At 47.3% G+C, this 18,889-nt stretch overlaps 1 protein-coding gene across 1 annotated transcript; it reads left to right on the plus strand.

Annotated features, from left to right (window-relative positions):
• Window positions 1-2,783: 2,783 nt before the first annotated feature.
• On the plus strand, window positions 2,784-17,717 carry LOC144333654 (developmentally-regulated GTP-binding protein 1-like). The gene is given in 6 exon segments (XM_077958775.1): window positions 2,784-3,668; window positions 3,671-4,051; window positions 4,054-4,797; window positions 10,921-11,038; window positions 15,668-15,781; window positions 17,531-17,717. Coding segments are annotated over 6 exon segments (1,911 nt in total). The 5' UTR covers window positions 2,784-3,301.
• Window positions 17,718-18,889: the final 1,172 nt, after the last annotated feature.

An 18,889-nucleotide genomic window follows, 5' to 3' on the forward strand; every position in this document is an offset into this window, starting at 1 on the left:
TTCAGGATCATATCTTTTCTGCGTAAATAGCATGTAGCTCATGGTCAGACACAGGTTATGGAGGGAATGCTGAAGAGTGGAGGAAAATCCACCACAAATCATTCCATGACCAAATAGGACCATATGGAGAACATTCAGTCTTTTGTATTGTTTTGTTTTTTGAGACAGGGTCTCACTCTGTCACCCAGGCTGGAGAGCGGTGGTGCAATCACAGCTCACTGCAGCCTCAACCTCCCAGGCTCAAGCGATCTTCCCACCTCAGCCTCCCGAGTAGCTGGGACAATAGGCATGCACCATCGTGCCCAGCTCATTTTAAAATTTCTTGGTAAAGACAGAGTCTTGTCATATTGCCTGAACTGGTCTCAACCCCCCGGACTCAAGTGATCTTCCTGCCTCAGCATCCCAGAGTGCTGAAATCATAAGTATGAGCCACTGCATCTGGCTGGTCTTACCTATGTTTTGAGAAGGCACGAGGCCCTGATGGGGGAGGAAAAAAAGTAATTCCTATCTCAAAGCCTTTAAATCTAGGCAGGAATCAAGATTTCAAAACTAATCAGTGCCTTGGGCTTGGAGGGGAAAGGTAAAATGAAGAGGATGAGAGGATGGCTTTGGGGGATGGAGGGCAAGGCGGGTGCAGCAGCCAGTGCATTTTCATAGTCTTATTTATTGAGCAACTACTTTGTGTCAGGTTTCATTTTTTGTTTATTTGTTTTGAGATGGAGTCTTGCTCTGCCACCCAGGCTAGAGTGCAGAGTGCAGGGGCACAATCTCAGTTCACTGCAACCTCTGCCTCCCAGGTTCAAGCAATTCTTGTGCCTCAGTCTCCCAAGTACCTGGGATTACAGGTATGGCCCACCATGCCCACCTAAGCCTAATTTTTGTATTTTTCATAGAGATGGGGTTTCACCATGTTGGCCAGGCTGGTCTTGAACTCCTGACCTCAAGTGATCTGCTCACCTCGGCCTCCCAAAGTGCTGATATTACAGGCATGAGCCACCATGCCCAGCCAGTGTCAGGTGTTCTTGATGCTGAGGATACAGCCCTCAAGAAGCGCACACCCCAGTGGAGGGAGAAACAGAATGAGATTCTGGATACGAGCAATGCTTCAGTTAACAATAGGGGCCATCACAGATTCCTGAGCAGGGGAGTGACAAGTGCAGTGGTGTGGAGGACCCAGCACAGGCTGGCAGAGCAGCAGTAGAGAGGGACTGGAGGCAGGGGAGTTAGCAGTGCCAGTTACAGAGCTGAGGGCTTCTGCCTAACAAGTGCGGAGTCCCATCTTTTTCTTGCTTTATTCCCACCCCTGGCCTTTTATGGCAGGAGGCCTTGGAAAGCTGAGTCTCACCTGGTGGGCCCCTTCCTATGGCAGGAATGAGGACGAAAGCACGTGTACAGGCTCGCCCTGGAGAAGAGGAGGGGTGTCCGAGAGTCTTCTTCTGCCCTGCTCCTTCAAAATCAGTTCTGTTCTGAGCACTGGAGTCTGGGCTTGGAGGGCACCTGTGAGCAGAGGAGGCAGGGAGTCACCCCCCAGAGTTTGGAAGGGCGACAGCTTCATCTGTATTCCAATACCCACCCTATTCTAGAGTAGCGTGGAAAACTAGAGAAGGGACCTGGAAGACAAAGCTGGCGCAGGAAGAGGCAGCTGTAGACACAAGGGCAGCCTCCAGGTGACCTAGAGCCCTCCCCACGGACCCAAGCCTGGCTCCCGGGACAGGGTGGCAAGGGCCTGGGGGCGGCCTTTGAAAGCTGCAAACCTGGCTGGGCGCGGTGGTGATCCCAGCACTTTGGAAGGCGGGGGCAGAGGCTCGCTTGAGTCCAGGAGTTCGAGGTCAGCATGGGAAGAATGGTGAGACACCCACTTCCCTATAAAAAAATAAAAATAATTTTTAAAAAGAAAGCAGTTGACCCTCCTGGGTGACACCCTCAAGCCCCCCCGCCCTTTCCTCACCCCCCGACCCGGGCTTCAGTTTGCTTATCGGGGCCTAACCCAGCAGTGCTGTTGTGAAGCTGCCTGGGAGACACCAAGAGGGACCCCGCCCGCCTGCCGAGAGCGCCCCCTGGTGGCCTGGCCCTCCCCTGCGCCGCAGGTCCCGCGGCCCTTCCCAGTCCAGGCGTGGCGGACACTGGGGGATTCGTCCAGATCCGGAATTTCCTTCGTCTAAATTACCTGGAGTTGATCTTTCTAAACGGGATTGCTCAGACACACCCTGCCTTCTCGAACAAGGAAAGAACCCTCCCCATCCCACTCAACTGCCATGTACGACCGCCTGCAGCCTCATTACAGGGCACATCCCATCACATCCTATCACCGCGGAGCCCAGGCCTCTCCCCAAGGCCCCAGTCCTGACATCCTGCAGCCTGGAATCCCACATCTCCAGTCACGTGGCCACTGGCCTCCTTTCCCCAAACATGCCCGGAACCGAACCCATCTTCTTGCACCAAACCTGCTTTTGCTTTTCCTCTTCCCTTCCTGAACAAGTCGGCCCTAAAGCCACAGGTGGGGCGATAAATTTTTTAGTATAACTATATCCCAAACATTGCATAGGACATAATTATACGTTTTATACTAAAAAAAAAAAAAAAAAAAAAAAAGTGTTCACCTGAAATTCAAATTTAACTGGGCATTCTGTTTTTATTTGCTAAATCTGACAACCCTACTGCCCCCGTCCTGGCCAGCCAGTTCCTCCCGGTCTCCTGTGGCCAGCCCTGGAGCTTCCCTAGACAGATTCCAGGGACAGCTCCTCCAAGCACAAGGTCGCAATTGCGGTGATGGCTAATTATTGCAATGGCTTGTTTTCTTACGTTTCTCCACCCACACCATGAGTTGTTGGAAGGCCAGACTGTGTGTTTTTCTCTCTTTACCCCAAAGCCTGAAGTTAGGTGCTTAGGAAATGCTTACCACTGTAAAGCCAGTAGGAAGTAACCGCGTTTTTCTGTTTTGTTTTGCTTGTTGTTTGTTGTTGTTATTTTAGAGATGGAGTCTCGCTCTGTTGCCCAGGCTGGAGTATAGTGGTGTGATCTCAGCTCGCTGCAACCTCCGCATCCCGGGTTCGAGCGATTCTCCTGCTTCAGCCTCCTGAGTAGCTGGGATTACACGAACATGCCACCACGCCTGGCTAATTTTTGTGTTTTTAGTAGAGACGGGGTGTCGTCATGTTGGTCAGGCTGGTCTCGAACTCCTGGCCTTGTGATCCGCCCGCCTCGGCCTCCCAAAGTGCTGGGATTACAGGCGTGAGCCACCGTGCCCGGCCTCTAAGCGCATTTTTAAAGGCGGTGTCTCTCGGTGAAGAGCTGTCATACAATGGTGCTCTCAGGGATCTGTGGGCCGCTGTACCCAGAGGCCTACGCTCCCAAGTTCTCTGAGTTACTTTTGAAAACCATTATACTTGAGCTAGTTTGCCCGCTGGTGTGTGAAGGGAGACAGTCAGTGTGGAGGCCACAGGGTACTCGCCACGCCACAATGAGCAGCACCTTAGCTAAGATCGTGGAGATAGAAGCCAAGATGACTTGGACTCAAAAGAACAAGGCCACAGCACACCACCTAGTGCTGCTTAAGGCTCATCTTGCTAAGCTTCATCGAGAACTCATTACTCCAAAGGGTGGTGGTGGTGGAGGTCCAGGAGAAGGTTTTGATGTGGCCAAGACAGGTGATGCTGGAACTGGATTTGCTGGTTTCCATCTGCGGGGAAGTTGACACTGCTTAGTAACCTGGCAGGGGTATATTCTGAGGTGGCAGCCTATGAATTCACTACTCTGACCACTGTGCCTGGTGTCATCAGACACAAAGGTGCCAAGATCCAGCTCCTGGATCTTCCAGGTATCATTAAAGGTGCCAAGGATGGGAAAGGTAGAGGTCAAGTCATTGCAGTGGCCCGAACCTGTAACTTGATCCTGATTGTTCTGGATGTCCTGAAACCTTTGGGACGTAAGAAGATAAATGAAAATGAGCTGGAAGGCTTTGGCATTCGCTTGAACAGCAAACCCTTCAACATCGGCTTTAAGAAGAAGGACAAGGGAGGAATTAATCTCACAGCCACTTGCCTGCAGAGTGAGTCGATGCTGAAACTGTGAAGAGCATTCTGGCCGAATACAAGATTCATAATGCCGATGTGACTCTACGTAGTGATGCTACAGCTGATGACCTCATTGATGTGGTGGAAGGAAACAAAGTTTATATCCCCTGTATCTATGTGTTAAATAAGATTGACCGAATCTCTATTAAGGAATTGGATAGCATCTATAAGGTGCCTCACTGTGTACCCATCTCTGCCCATCACCGCTGGAATTTTGATGACCTATTGGAAAAGATCTGGGACTATCTGAAACTAGTGAGAATTTACACCAAACCCAAAGGCCAATGACCAGATTACACATCCCCAGTGGTGCTTCCTTGCTCCAGGACCACAGTGGAGGATTTCTGCATGAAGATTCACAAAAATCTTATCAAAGAATTTAAATATGCTCTGGCCTGGGGTCTCTCTGTGAAACACAGTCCTCAGAAAGCAGGTAAGGACCATGCGTTGGAGGACCATACATTGGAGGACCATGCGTTGGAGGACCATGCGTTGGAGGACGAGGATGTGATTCAAATCGTGAAGAAGGGAAACCTTCCCCTTTTCCCATCTGCCAGGCGAACCACAACAGCCTTCCCCATGATCAAGCGCCCTACCCCGGTTCTTTCTGGGTTTGGCAGACACTGGATCAGAATCCAGGGGAGGGAGATGGAGGCACCCAAACTGGAACTTCATTTGTCTTACCTTGGTGTCACCTTGGATGTCGAACTGCATAAAAGACCTGGTAGACTGGTCAGCTACATGCAAAACAAACAAACAAACAAACAAAAACCATTATACTTGAGCTAATTCTTATAGTAAAAAAATGTCCCAACAATCAAAAGCAAACAAAATAAAACCAAACAACAAGCTTCCCCTCTTTGTCTCTGCCCTTCAATTTCATTCCCCTCCCAAGAGTTAATCGTTGTTAACGATCAAGTACGCAAATTCCAAATATTTTTCTTTGTATTAGGCCATAATGAAAAGCCTAATAAACGCAAAAAGCTGAAATCATATAGGACACATTCACTGAATAGAATGCAATTTAATTAGAAAGGGAGGGCAAAAACTATCTTAGAAACAGAAATATATTTATTAATAAAGCATATATCTTCAAAATAGAAATATATTTGTTACTAGAAATATATTTTAGAAAAAAAATTTTTTTGAGACAAGTCTTGCTATGTTTCCAGGCTGGTCTTGAACTCCTGGCCTCAAACAATCCTCCTACCTAGGCCTTCCAAAGTATTGGAATTACAGGCATGAGCCATCATGCCCAGTCTAGAAATTTTTTAAAATACTCTTCTTAATAACTCCTTGTTTAAAGAGCTAATCTAATCTGGAACAAACTACTATGGGTTAATTTCCAAATTAATAGCAATGACAGACTTATATATAAAAACCTGGGGATTCAGGCCAAAGGTTATTTAAAGAAAATGTTTAGTCAAGAAAATCTGGAGATAAATGAACTCAAGAAGCTAGTAAAATAATAACAAAAAAAAATTACAAAGAAAGCAGAAGGAAGGAATTAATAACAAACACACATAGTCACAAAAACTTGATCAGTTAAAAATAATGAATTAGACATGCTTTTGGAAATTTTGAATTTAACAAAAAAGATGAAAGACACAAACAGTAAGAGGATTTAAAATTGTGATTTTTAATTATGAGAATTTATATTAAAAGTCTACTTACACACTAAAAATCAAATGAAATAAATAAGTTTCTTTCCTTTTCTTTTTTTTTTTTTTTTTGAGACAGAGTCTCACTCTGTCACCCAAGCCGGAGTGCAGTGGTATGATCACCATCACAGTTCACTGCAAACTCAGCCTCCCAGGCTCAAGTTATCCTCCCACCTCAGTCTCCCAAGTAGCTAGGACCACAGGTGTGCCCCACCACATCCAGCTAATTTTTAGTATTTTTTTGTAGAGATGAGTTTTCACCACATTGCCCAACGTGGTCTCAAATCTCTGAGCTCAAGCGATCCTCCTGCCTCTGCCTTTCAAAGTGCTGGGATTACAGGTGTAAGCCTCTGCACCCAGTCCAAAATAAATAATTTTCTAGGGAAATATATAGTTCCAAAATTGATTCAAGAAGACTGGAAAACTTGACTGGATCAATAACCATTAAAGAAATTAAGGAAGTAGTAAACAAACAAACAAAACCAGAGGTATCATGTTTCCTGATTTCAAAACTTATTAGAAAGCTACAGTAATCCAAACAGTGTGGTACTGGCATAAAGACAGACATACAAACCGAAGGAAAAGAATAGACAGCCCAGGGATAAACCCTCGGATATATGGTCAAGTTATCTTCCACAAGGGTGCCAAGACCGTTTGATGAGGAAACAACAGTCGTTGCAACAAATGATGCAAAAGTTGGTCCCTTACCTTACATCATATACAAAAGTAACTAAAAATGGATGAAGATCTAAACGTAAGATCAAAAACCATGAAACTCTATAAGAAAATGTAGGGGGAAGCTTCATGATGTTGGATTTGGCAGTGATTTTTGGCTATGACAGCAAAAACACATGCAAAAGCAAAACTAAATAAATGAGACTACATCAAACTTTAAAATGTCTGTGCACCAAAGGAAACAACCAACAAAGTGGAAAGGCAATCTACAAACTGGGAGAAAATATTTGCAAATATGTAAATAATAAAGGGTTAATATTCAGAATACATAGACCCCAACAACTCAACAACAACACAAAATAACAACAAAAAATGGACAAAGGACCTAAATAGACATTTCTCCAAAGATGATATATAAATGGCCAAGAAGAATGTGAAAAGATGCTCAATGTCATCATTCATCATCATGGAAATGCAAACCAAAACCACAATGAGATATCATTTCACACCCATTGAGACAGCTACTAAAAGAAAAAAAAAAAAAAAAAAACAGAAAATAACAAATGTTGGTGAAGCCTCTGTGGAAAAAACAGTATGGTGCATCCTTGAAAAATTAAAAATAGAATTACCATGTGATTCAGCAATCCCACTTCTTGAAATACGTCCAAAGGAATTGAAAGCAGGATCATATTAAAATAGTCAATAGCTAGTGGTGTGTGTTTACATACAATGAAATTTTAATCAGCCTTGAAAAGAAAGGGTACATGCCACAGCATGGAGGAAACTTGAGGACATTGCACTAAATGAAATAAGCCAGCCACAAAAAGACAAATACTGTATTTCCCCAAATGAGTTGAAAACTATGTCCATAAAGAAATTGTGTAAGAATGTTTATATCAGCTTTATTCATAATTGTTAAACATTCAGAACAAACCAAGATATCCTTCAGAAATAGACGAACTGGTACATCCATGCAACACAATATTGTTCAGCAAGAAAAAAGAATGTGCTATCAAGCCATGAAAAGACCTGGAGGAACCCTAACTCCACATTACTAGGTGAAAGAAGGCTGCATACTGTGTGTTTGCAGCTGTTCAACACTCTGGAAAAGGCAAAACTATAAAGTCAGTAAAAAGATCAGTGGTTGCCAGGGGTTGAGAGGAGGGAGGAATGAGTAGGAGGAGCACAAGGAATGTTTTGGGCTGTGAAAAAGACTCTGTAGGCTACTGTAATGGTGCAGACAAGTCATTATGCATTTGTCAAAACCCATAGAGTGTACACCATCAAGAGTGAAGTCTGATGTGAACGAGGGACCTTAGTGAATGACAGTATGTCAGTATTGGTTTGTCAGTTGTAACAGATGTATCACATCGATGCAACAGGTTAACCACAGGAGAAACCCTGTGTGGCGGGTGCAGAGAGGTCAATGGGAACTCCCTGTACTTATGACTCAGTTTTTCTGTAAAACTAAAATTGCTCTTTAAAAAGTCTGTTAATTTAGGAAGGAAGGAGGGAAGGAAGGAAAGAAGGAAGGAAGGAAGGGAGGAAGGGAGGGAGGGAGGAAAGAGGGTGGAAAGAGAGGGTGGGAAGGAAGGAAGGGAAAGAAGGGAAGGAGGGAGGGAGGAAGGAAAGAGAGAAAGAAGACAGGAAGAAAGGAAGAGGGAGCCTCTCCTTACACAGGGCCTGGCTCCTGGTGGGCTCTTGCCAGGTGTGAATTCCCACCCAGCCTCCGTCCCGGACACTGGTCCTTTCTCCCCTCCGGCCTATGGCTCACTTCCTCAGGTGTGTAATCAGGCCTCTCGCTTGCCTCAGGCAACATTCCCACTCCTTAGCTTGGCGGTTGAGGCCTTCACCGGCTGCCCCAGCTTCCTGTCAGCCTCACCCACTGCCACTCCCTTCGGCCCCTGCCCTGAGCATCTAGGGAACACCATTACTCAGCGGTGCACAGATGGCTCTGGCCCTTTCAGGGCCTCAGCTGGCCAAGTCCTCTTCCAGCTGGAGCAGCCCCTCCCACTTGCTCCTCTGACTGACAAACTGCTACTCAGCAGACAGGTTTCTGCCTGGACATCAACTCCTCCAGGAAGCCTTCCCTGAACTCCTCCCTGCAACCCAGGACTGGGGCCCCTGGCTTCTGAACCATCTCATCATAGGACTCAAAGATTGCAGTTGCCCCAGGGCAGGGCCCTGCCTTGGACACCATGCACTCCCAGGCCCTGGCTGTGGGTGGGCGCTCGCTGCAATTTAAAAGCATCCAAAGGACCACGGAAACACAGCGTTTGGGGGGAGCAGTGTAGCAGCAGTCTCAGAATCTCCTCCAAGGCAGCCAGGCCACTTCTGTCCTAAGAAAGGTTTGTCAGCTGTGGGACGGAGTCCACATGAGGATGTTCAACAGTGTCGTTTGTGACAGCAAAGCCTTTAAAAGTGGCACCCATCAGAAGGGGAATGCTTAAATAAATCAAGGTATGGCCAAACCAGAGAATCCCAAGCAGCCACTAACAAGATTGAGTCTTATCTATAGATACTGACATTCCTTTTTTTCCTTTTTTTTCTTTTTCTTCTTTTTTTGAGATGGAGTCTCGCTCCATTCCTAGGCTGGAGTGCAGTGGCATGATCTCAGCTCACTGCAACCTCCGCTTCCTAGGTTCAAGCGATTCTCCTGCCTCAGCCTCCTGAGTAGCTGGGATGACAGGCATGTGCCACCACATCTGGCTAATTTTTTTTTGAGACAGGGTCTCTCTCTGTCACTCAGGATGGAGCGCGTGGTGCAATCTCAGCTCACGGCAACCTCCGCCTCCTGGTTCGAGTGATTCTCATGCCTCAGCCTCCCAAGTAGCTGGGATTTCAGGTGCCTGCCATGACGCCTGGCTATTTTTGTATTTTTAGTAGAGACAGGGTTTCACCATATTGGTCAGGCTGGTCTCGAACTCCTGACCTCAAGTGATCCACCCACCTTGGCCTCCCAAAGTGCTGGGATTACAGGCATGAGCCACCGTGTCCAGCCAAATTTTTATATTTTCAGTAGAGGCAGGGTCTCACCATTTGGGTCAGGCTGGTCTTGAACTCCTGACCTCAGGTGATCCACCGACCTCAGCCTCCCAAAGTGCTGGGATTATAGGCATGAGCCACCAGATACTGACATTTCTAAGATATATTGTTAGGTCAAAAGGCAAGTGGCAGAAGATTCTAAACAACACATACACACAATCATGTATCTGTATAAGTATCATTTATTCATGCAAATGCATAGGAAAAGGTCTGAATACACCCACACCAAACTGTGGAGAGGAGTGGAGAGGAAAATAAGGAGAAGAGAAGTGGGGAGGGGTTACTTTCTCCTCCATATGCCTCTGTATTGTTAAATTTTTATAGCCTGAATGTGTTCATGTATTAGTTGTATTTTTTTTAAATGAGATAAATCTATATATGTTGATTTGGAAATATACCCCATATACATTGTTAACATAAATGTTAACACACATGCAATTGTGTATACATGGAAAACAATCTGGAATAATCTGTAACAAAATTTTAATAGGGGTTACTCCTGAGGAGCAGGGAAGGGACGGGAACTTTCAAGATTTATGTTACATGCTTTGGTGCTGTTTGGATTTGTTATGACAAGCAAATACTAATTTTTTTTTTTTTTTTTTTTTTTTTTTGAGATGGAGTCTCAGTCTCACACTGTCACTGAGCTGGAGTGCAGTGGCGAGATCTTGGCTCACTGCAACCTCTGCCTACTGGGTTCAAGCGATTCTCCTGCCTCAGCCTCCCCAGTAGCTGGGATTACAAGTGCCTGCCACCACACCTGGCTAATTTTTTGTATTTTTAGTAGAGATGGGGTTTCACTATGTTGGCCAGGCTCGTCTCAAACCCCTGAACTCAGGTGATCCACCCGCCTCGGCCTCCCAAAATGCTGGGATTACAGGCATGAGACACCACGCCTGGCCTAATTTTATTCTTAAAACAATAAAACCTATTTTTTAAGGAAAGTTTGGATGAATGAATAAATGGATAGCTGAATGGATGAATGAGATGAGGAAATTAAGAGACTCTCTGGCGGGCAGCTCAGGCTTTCACCCCTAGCATGTCTCCTCAGCAAAGAGGGCTTGTGCAGAGGAGAGGACAGTGGCCCAGGCCCTCCTGGCCAGAACAGGAAAAGCTTCTCCTGCCTTGTCCACGCTCTGTGCCCTCTGCTGGGGCGCACCCTTCCATTTCTTCTACCTGGATAAGCCATGCTTGTCCTCAGAGGCACCTGCCTTCTCGGGTGCCCTCCCCTGAACTCATCTGGCTCCTCTAGCGCTCAGTCTCTTGAATGAGGGTCTGTCTTCCATCTCAGACAAGAAGTGGAATCCTTAGTGCAAAGGTCACCTTACCCAGCATCCCCATTGAAAGAGCTTCCTTTTCAGCTCTACCAACACTTCACACTGTGGGATTTCAGAAGAAAGATGGGAAATCCGGTACTCCATGGCAGCTCACAGGGCTCTGTGTCAACAAGTGTTTTTCCCAATTAGGGAATAGTGTGTGTGCCGGGGGACTGGTGGCCAGCATGCAGACACACAGGAACACTGAGGTCCCAGGAGAGAGCTCCAGGTACCACCGGGTGGTCTCCAGAGATGATCAGATGGCAAGGTGAGGTCTGGGGAAAACAAGCTGTGTCCGTTAAAGAAGGTCCCTTCCAATCTCTGTAGAGGTTGGCTACGATCTTGAAACCGGGGGCTGATTCCAGAAGCAGTAATAGCAGCAATAGCTGAAAATTTACGAAATACTGAGTGCCAGGCACTAATAAGCCCTTTACACGTTGTCTCATTTCACCCCTGTAACAACTCTGTGAGGAATGTACTGAGATTATACCTATTTTACAGGTAAAGAAACTGAGGCATGGCTGGGAGCGGTGGCTCACACCTGTAATCCCAGCATTTTGGGAAGCCGAGGCGAGCAGATCGCCTGAGGTCAGGAGGTCAAGACCAGCCTGACCAACACGGTGAAACCCCATCTCTACTAAAAGCACAAAAATTAGCCAGGCGTGGTGGCAGGTGGCTGTAATTCCAGCTACTCAGGAGGCTGAGGCAGGAGAATCGCTTGAACCTGGGAGGTAGAGGTTGCAGTGAGCTGACATCATGCCCTTGCTCTCCAGCCTGGGCAACAACAGCAAAACAAGAAAGAAAGAAAGAAAGAGAGAGAGAGAGAGAGAGACACGGAGGGAGGGAGGGAGGGAGGAAAGGGAGGGAGGGAGGAAGGAAGGAAGGAAGGAAGGAAGGAAGGAAGGAAGGAAGGAACGAACGAACGAACGAACGAACTGAGGCTTAGAGAGGTTGTATGACTTGTCCAGAGTTCAAATCCAAATCCAGATGGTTTGATGTTAGAGTGGACACACTCAACCGCTGTGCTAGGGCTCTGGAACTCAGATCCCTGCAGGGCCCAGCAAGTAGTGGACGAGCTGGAAACATACACACTGTGACCGTGGCTTCCGCAGGTCGTTGCTTTGACTGGATGTGGGTCCAGCATATACCAGCTCTTCTGATTCAGCTAGAAAAGTCAGAAATCTTTTTTTTTTTTTTTTTTTTTTTTTTTTTTTTTTTTGAGATGGAGTTTCGCTCTTGTAGCCCAGGCTGGCGTGCAATGGTGCAATCTCGGCTCACTGTGACCTCTGCCTCCTGGGTTCAGGTGGTTCTCCTGCCTCAGCCTCCCAGGTAGTTGGGATTACAATCTCCTGCCACTATGCCCGGCTAATTTTTGCATTTTTAGTAGAGACGGGGTTTTACCATGTTGGCTAGGCTGGTGTCAAACTTTTGACCTTAGGTGATCCATCTGCATTGACCTCCCAAAGTGCTGGGATTACAGGCGTAAGCCACCACGCCTGGCCGAAAAGTCACAAATCTTGATTCTTACATGCAATTCTCCAATGGAAATCTCCTTTTTAAAATAGTGTAGGCTGGGTGCCAGCACTTTAGGAGGCCAAGGCGGGCAGATCACCTGAGGTTAGGAGTTCAAGACCAGCCTGGCCAACATGGTAAAACCCCATCTCTACAAAAATACAAAAATTAACCAGGTGTGATGGTGGGTACCTGTAATCCCAGCTACTCGGGAGGCTGAGGTGGGAGAATCACTTGAACCCAGGGGGCAGAGGTTGCAGTGAGCTGAGATTGTGCCACTGCACTCCAGTCTCACTCTGAGAGAGTGAGACTCAGTCTCAAAAAAAAAAAATAGCATAAGGGGAAAACAAAAACAAAATACTGTAAAGGCAGAACACTTCTACAGGCCAAATGTAGCCCAAGGGGCCATCCGTTTGCAACCTCTGTCCCATTCTTAGGGAATGCAAAGTCACCTTCTCACCTTCTGTTGAGTGAACTGAGTTACTCATCTGTTACGTGAATTTGCATATGCATCCTGGGGCTGGAGGTGAGGCACACCTGTGTGCGTGAAGGTGCGTGCACATGTGCTACACACAGGTATGAGCGCCGACATAACACTATGACTTATACATCCTGGCTGCAGTGAGCTCAGGAACCTCTTCGGAGCCCAGCCCAGATTCTCCCCTGGGGGCTTTAGAATCTCCAACCTCTCTATGATTTCTAGGGTCCTGCCTTGGGCCGGGTAAAGTGCTAAGTGTTTTTTATGTATTATGTCAGAATGCTTAGGAACTTGCCTAAAATGAGTCTATCTGCCTCTCCCAGTGAATTCCACTGTGGGCATCCACGGCATCACTAGCATGCGGGGGGCACTTACACGTGTGTGCCAGGCCCTATGGAGGGCTTAGCCTATTCAATCCTTAGGACTCTGAGGTAGGTACTGGTATTTCTCCAATTCATAGAGGAACAAATTAAAGAGCAAAGAGGTTACTGCTTGCCTGAAGTCACACAGCTAAAGTAGCTCAAAGAATGTGTAGAAGGACTGCCTGGGCAACATGACAAAACCCCATCTCTACAAAAGATACAAAAATTAGCCAGGCATGGTGGTGTGTACCTATGGAGTCTGAGGGGGGAGGATCGCTTGAGCCCAGGAGGCAGAGGTTGCAATGAGCTGTGATTATGTACGTCACTGCACTACTCCAGCATGGGTGACAGAGTGAGACCCTGTCTCAAAAAAATCCAAACAACAACAACAACAACCCGCCCCCGCCACACCCTCCGGCTGCCCCTACTCCCAAACACAAATAGCATGTTGCATACAGCAATTAGCAGGGGCTCTGTAGAGTCTGTCCCTGGGCGGCTGAGGCGGGTGGATCACCTGAGGTCAGGAGTTCAAGAGCAGCCTGGCCAACGTGGTGAAACCCCAACTCTACTAAAAATACAAACATTAGCTGGGTGTGGTGGCGGGCGCCTGTTATCCCATCTACCCAGGAGGCTGAGGCAGGAGAATCGCTTGAACCTGGGTGGCGAAGGTTGCAGTGAGCCGAGATCATGCCACTGCACTCAGTCTGGGCGACAGAGCAAGACTCCATCTCAAAAAAAAAAAAAAAAGTCTGTCCCTAACTGAGCAGGTGGGGTGGGACAGGCAGGACCTACGTCTCTGCTCCAGCCGGAAGAACACCAGCATGGGCTCCGCCTCCCCACAGGGGCTGAGTCACAGGGAACCGGGTGCTGCTCAGACTCCAGATCCTTGATGATGCCCTGCAGGGCAGGGACTAGTGTGAGCCAGTGGCCAGTGGCCTCACCCCAGGAAATGGCTCAGGGTGACTTGGCCTAGCTGCACCTGGGAGGGTGTGGCTGGCGTTGGCACTCCTCCCTGCTGGAGAGCTTCCTGTCCAAGCCTCCAACAAAGGCAACAACGGCTAGTCCTTGAGGCAATCTAGAACTGAGTCACGTGCCCCGGGGTGGCATCTACTATAGGACTTCAGCACCCAGCGCTGCCCCAGCCCAGGCAGCCACTTTACACACTGATTCAGCCCCTCTGATGCTAGCTGTTTACATAAACCAGGTGGAAATGTGCCCTCACCAAGAATTTTCCATATTGCACTGTTCCTTTCCTTCATCCATCTCCAAGCCTCATTGCATCCTGCCTCCTCCATATTATTCAATCCTGGCTCCCCACATTGTACCTTCGTGGCCCCTGCATACGGTGTCCCAGCCCACAGTCTCCCTCCCTGCAGCCTGCCCTTTGCACAGTGGCCAGAAGATCTTTCCAAAATGCAAATCTGATCCACTGGCTCCTCCAGCCTAGGCATGGCCTGTTACTGGCACAGGCTGCTCAGGCTCTCCGCGCCTGACCCAGCCCTTGCCAGAGGTCCTGTGCCCCGGCCAGTCCAGCCCACCTCAGACTCCTTCCAGTTCCTGAACATCCTGAAGTTCTGTCTTGCTTCTTTCCCTGCTGTTTGCTGGGTTTCCTGTTCGGAATGTCCTTTCCCTGCTCTATCTGCCTGCGGTAGGCTGAATAATTACCCTTAAAAGATAGCTATATCCCAGCCCCTGGAGCCTGTGAATGTTAACTTATAGCACAACAACCAATACAAGGTGGTGGTGGTGGTGGGTCTTCGCAGATGTGCAGATGTGATTAAATGAAGAATTTTGAGATGCGGGTGATTATTGGGAACTATTCCAGTGGGCCCTGCATGCAGTCCTGTATTCTTACAAGAGACAGGCAGAGGGAGATTTCACCATACACAGAGAAGGCGGCAATGTGAAGATGGAGAAGAGAGAGCTTTGAAGATGCCAGCTTTGATGACTGGAGTGATGGAACCACAAGCCAATGAATACCAGCAGCCACCAGAGGCTGAAAGGGGCAAGAGATGGATTCTCCCTAGAGCCTCGGGAGGGAGCACAAACCTGCCCGCACCTTGATTTCAGCCCAGCGAAACTGATTTTGGACTTCTGGCTTCCAGAACTGTAAAAGAATAAGTGAGTGTTTATTTATTTATTTAGAGACAGGGTCTTGCTCTGTTGCCCAGGCTGGGGTACAGTTGCATGATCTTGGCTCACTGCAGCCTTAACCTCCCAGGCTCAAGCAAACCTTTCACCTTAGCCTCCCAAGTAGCTGGGACTACAGGTGCATGCCACCACATCCAGCTAATTTTTTTGTTTATTTTTTTGCAGAGATGATTTTATATTGCCCAATATTGCTCATTATATTGCCCAGCCTGGTCTCAAACTCCCGAGCTCAAGAAATTGACTCACCTTGGCATCCCAAAGTGCTGGGATTACAGGTATGAGCCACCTCGCCCAGCCTAAGTGGGTGCTATTTTAAGCCACCAAATTTGTAGAAATTTATTACAGCAGCCACAGGAATCTAATACACTGCCCAAATCCTGTTTCTTGATCCAAGGACAGGCTCTAATGGCTTCCCACCCACCCTCAACCTTCCCTCATCATTGAAACCTTTGGAAACTTTATCCCTGCATCCGGAATCCATCATTTCCTTACTGGTGCTGATGAACAGGTTAGTATTGCACACACTTCTTTGTTTCATAATGATTGTTTAGTTCAGTTTTCCCCCAAAGACTGTGAACTCTCAGAAAATGAAAACCTTATGTTTTCACTTTGGTATCTCCGGCACTCAGCCCCGGGCCTGGCTCCCAGTAGGGTCTCTGCAGCATAGCACTGCTGCATTGCACAACAACTCCACGGGCACCATTCATGCCCGATGCTATGGACTGTGAATCCCTAGAGCACAATTCCACAGGACCCACCCTTCCTTCCTTCCCTCCCTCTCTCCCTTCCTTCCCTCTCTTTTTCTCTTTCTTCCTTCCCTTTTTCTTTGTTTCCCTTTCTTTTCTTTTTCTCTTTTTCTCTCTTTCTTTTCTTTCTTTCCTTTCTTTCTCTTTCCCTTCCTTCCTTTCTTTCTCTTTCCCTTCCTTCCTTTCTTCCTTTCTTTCCTTCCTTTCTTTTCTCTTTTCTTTCTCTTTCCCTTCCTTCCTTCTCTTTCTTTCTCTCTCTCTCTTTCCCTCCCTCCCTCCCTCCCTTCTTTCTCTCATTCTCTCCTTCCTTCCCTTCCTTCCTTTCTTTCTCTTCTCTTTCTCTCTCTTTGTCTCTTTCTCTCTTTCTCTCGAGTGCAGTGGTGCAATCTCAGCTAACTGCAACCTCTGTCTCCCAGGTTCAAGCGATTCTTGTGACTCAGCCTCCCGAGTAGCTGGGAGTTTGGATATGTGCCACCACACCAGGCTAATTTTGTATTTTTAGTAGAGGCAGGGTTTCACCATGTTGGCCAGGCTGGTCTCGAACTCCTGGCCTCAAGTGATCCATCCACTTCGGCTTCCCAAAGTGCTGGGATTACATGCATGAGCCACCGCACCTGGCCAGGATACCATTTTCATGGAAGACACTGAATCATGCTTCCTGGAACTGGGTAACACTCCATCTCTAGACATATTTATCAAAGAAATAAACTATACTCCACTCTCCTCCTCCAAAAAAAAAAAAAAGTTATTCCCATAGACAAAGGGCTCCTAGGCCTCCCTAGGATGATGGGCACCATGAGGTGATAAAGGTGGTCCCTTGAGGGGATCGATTTGGGGAAGTAGATACTCTGATTTGGACGTGTAAATTCCAATGATATCTACAAAAGGTGTATTATTCTTTCTCTTTCTTGCTACCAAATATTAGAGGCAACTTAGAAGGCAAGGGAGATTATAAGTTAGAAAGTGAGAGTCACACAGGGGTGAGGCAGGTTTGAGGTTGAGAACAGAGAAGCAGGACATAAAGTCCAATCCACTTGCTGCACACCGAATCCCCAGATGATTTGGAGCTACCCAAGCAAGAAAGTGCAGACACGCTTGGTTACATATTTCTCAATATCTAAGAATGAACATATGGCCAGGCACGGTGGCTCACGCTGGTAATACCAGCAGTTTTGGACGCAGAGGAGGGTGGATCACCTGAGGTCAGGAGTTCGAGACCAGCCTGGCCAACATGGTGAAACCCATCTCCACTGAAAATACAGAAGTTACCCAGGCGTGGTGGCAGGTGCCTGTAATCCCAGCTACTTGGGAGGTTGAGGCAGGAGAGTCACTTGAACCCAGGAGGTGGAGGTTGCAGTGAGCTGAGATTGTGCCATTGCACTCCAACCTGGGGTACAGAGTGAGACTCCATCTCAAAAAAAAAAAAAAAAAAAAAAAAAGAATGAACACATTCGTTCCTTAGAAGAAACCAAAACTTTCCACTGCCTCTAGGTCTTCATGTCTCACAACAGACTCAAGGACAGCTCTGCAGTAGTGGTGGGTGAGGGGCTTCCTCTGGAGGCCCCCGATGGCACTCAGGGTCGTGCCTCTGCACTGGGACCCAGCGAGAGCCATCCCACGGTGCATCAGAGGAGACATACACTGGTGTGGCCTTCAGACAGTTCTCTGAAAAGGCCTCTCCGACACCGCTCCTTCTAGCCTACACCTCTTTTTGGGCAGGAATTGTCCCCAGACTTAACATACAGTGTGGGGCTGGGAAACTGGCTGGGCTGCCTCCTAGAGGCTCTTTGTAGCAGCATCTTCAAAGCTATTCCTCTCACCCTCCTCCTCAGTCACCTCTTCCTCCCTTTTCCAGTTGTCCTCCCCATACTCTCTTGGGATGATCCACTTAGTCCTATACAGAAGAATGAATTCAACAGTGTACTTTTAGGCTTAGAATTGCTGGCAAGTGAGAGAAAATTCAGAGAAACACTGTCCTAAACAAACAAAGACATTTTTCCATAATGTATAAGTCTGCCTGGGCAGTCCAGGGACGACGCTATACTCCATGGGGCAGGGACCCATGCTTCCTTTAACTCGTTCCTCTGCTGTGGATGGCTTCTGTTCCCATGTTCACTTCATGGTCCAAGAAGGCTGCTCCAGAGGCAGCCATCAGATCTGTATTCCAGCCAGGAGAAAACAGAAAAGGGAAGGAGAGCATGCCTCCTTCTCTTGACACCTTTCTGAAAGTACATGTACCACTTCTGCTCATGTGCCACTGGCAAAACCCTAATCATGTGGCTATGCACTGGCTGTAAGGGAGGCAGGGAAAGGTAATCTTTATTTTAAATAGCCATAAGCCCAACTGAAATTTAAGGAATCTCTTACTGAGAAAGAGGAAAACAGATGTGATAAGTAAACAGAAGTGTCTGCCCAGTCGGCAACTAAAGGCTTCAGCAAAACATTTCCTAATGGGAGGGATGTTCAAAATCAAACAGCAATAAGATATAATTTTACTTGCATCGGCTGGCAAAGTATAAAAGGTCCAACAACATCAAGTCATAGGAGGATGTAGAAAAATGGAAATGCTCTTAACTGCTGTTGGGAGTGTAAATTACTATGAGCCCTTTAGAGAGCAATTTGCTTGGAGCAATTGCTTACAACAATTCCTGAGAAAGTTGAAGATATTCATACCTATAATCCAGAGCTCTACTTCTAGAGAAAGCCTCACACATACACTCAAGAAGACAAGTATAAGGGCCAGGCGCGGTGGCTCACGCCTGTAATCCCAGCACTTTGGGAGGCTGAGGCAGGTGGATCACCTGAGGTTGGGAGTTCAAGACTAGCCTGACATATATGGTGAAACCTTGTCTCTACTAAAAATATAAAAT

Source organism: Macaca mulatta, chromosome 13 (genome assembly GCF_049350105.2).
Source record: "Macaca mulatta isolate MMU2019108-1 chromosome 13, T2T-MMU8v2.0, whole genome shotgun sequence".
Classification (NCBI taxonomy): Eukaryota; Metazoa; Chordata; class Mammalia; order Primates; family Cercopithecidae; genus Macaca; species Macaca mulatta.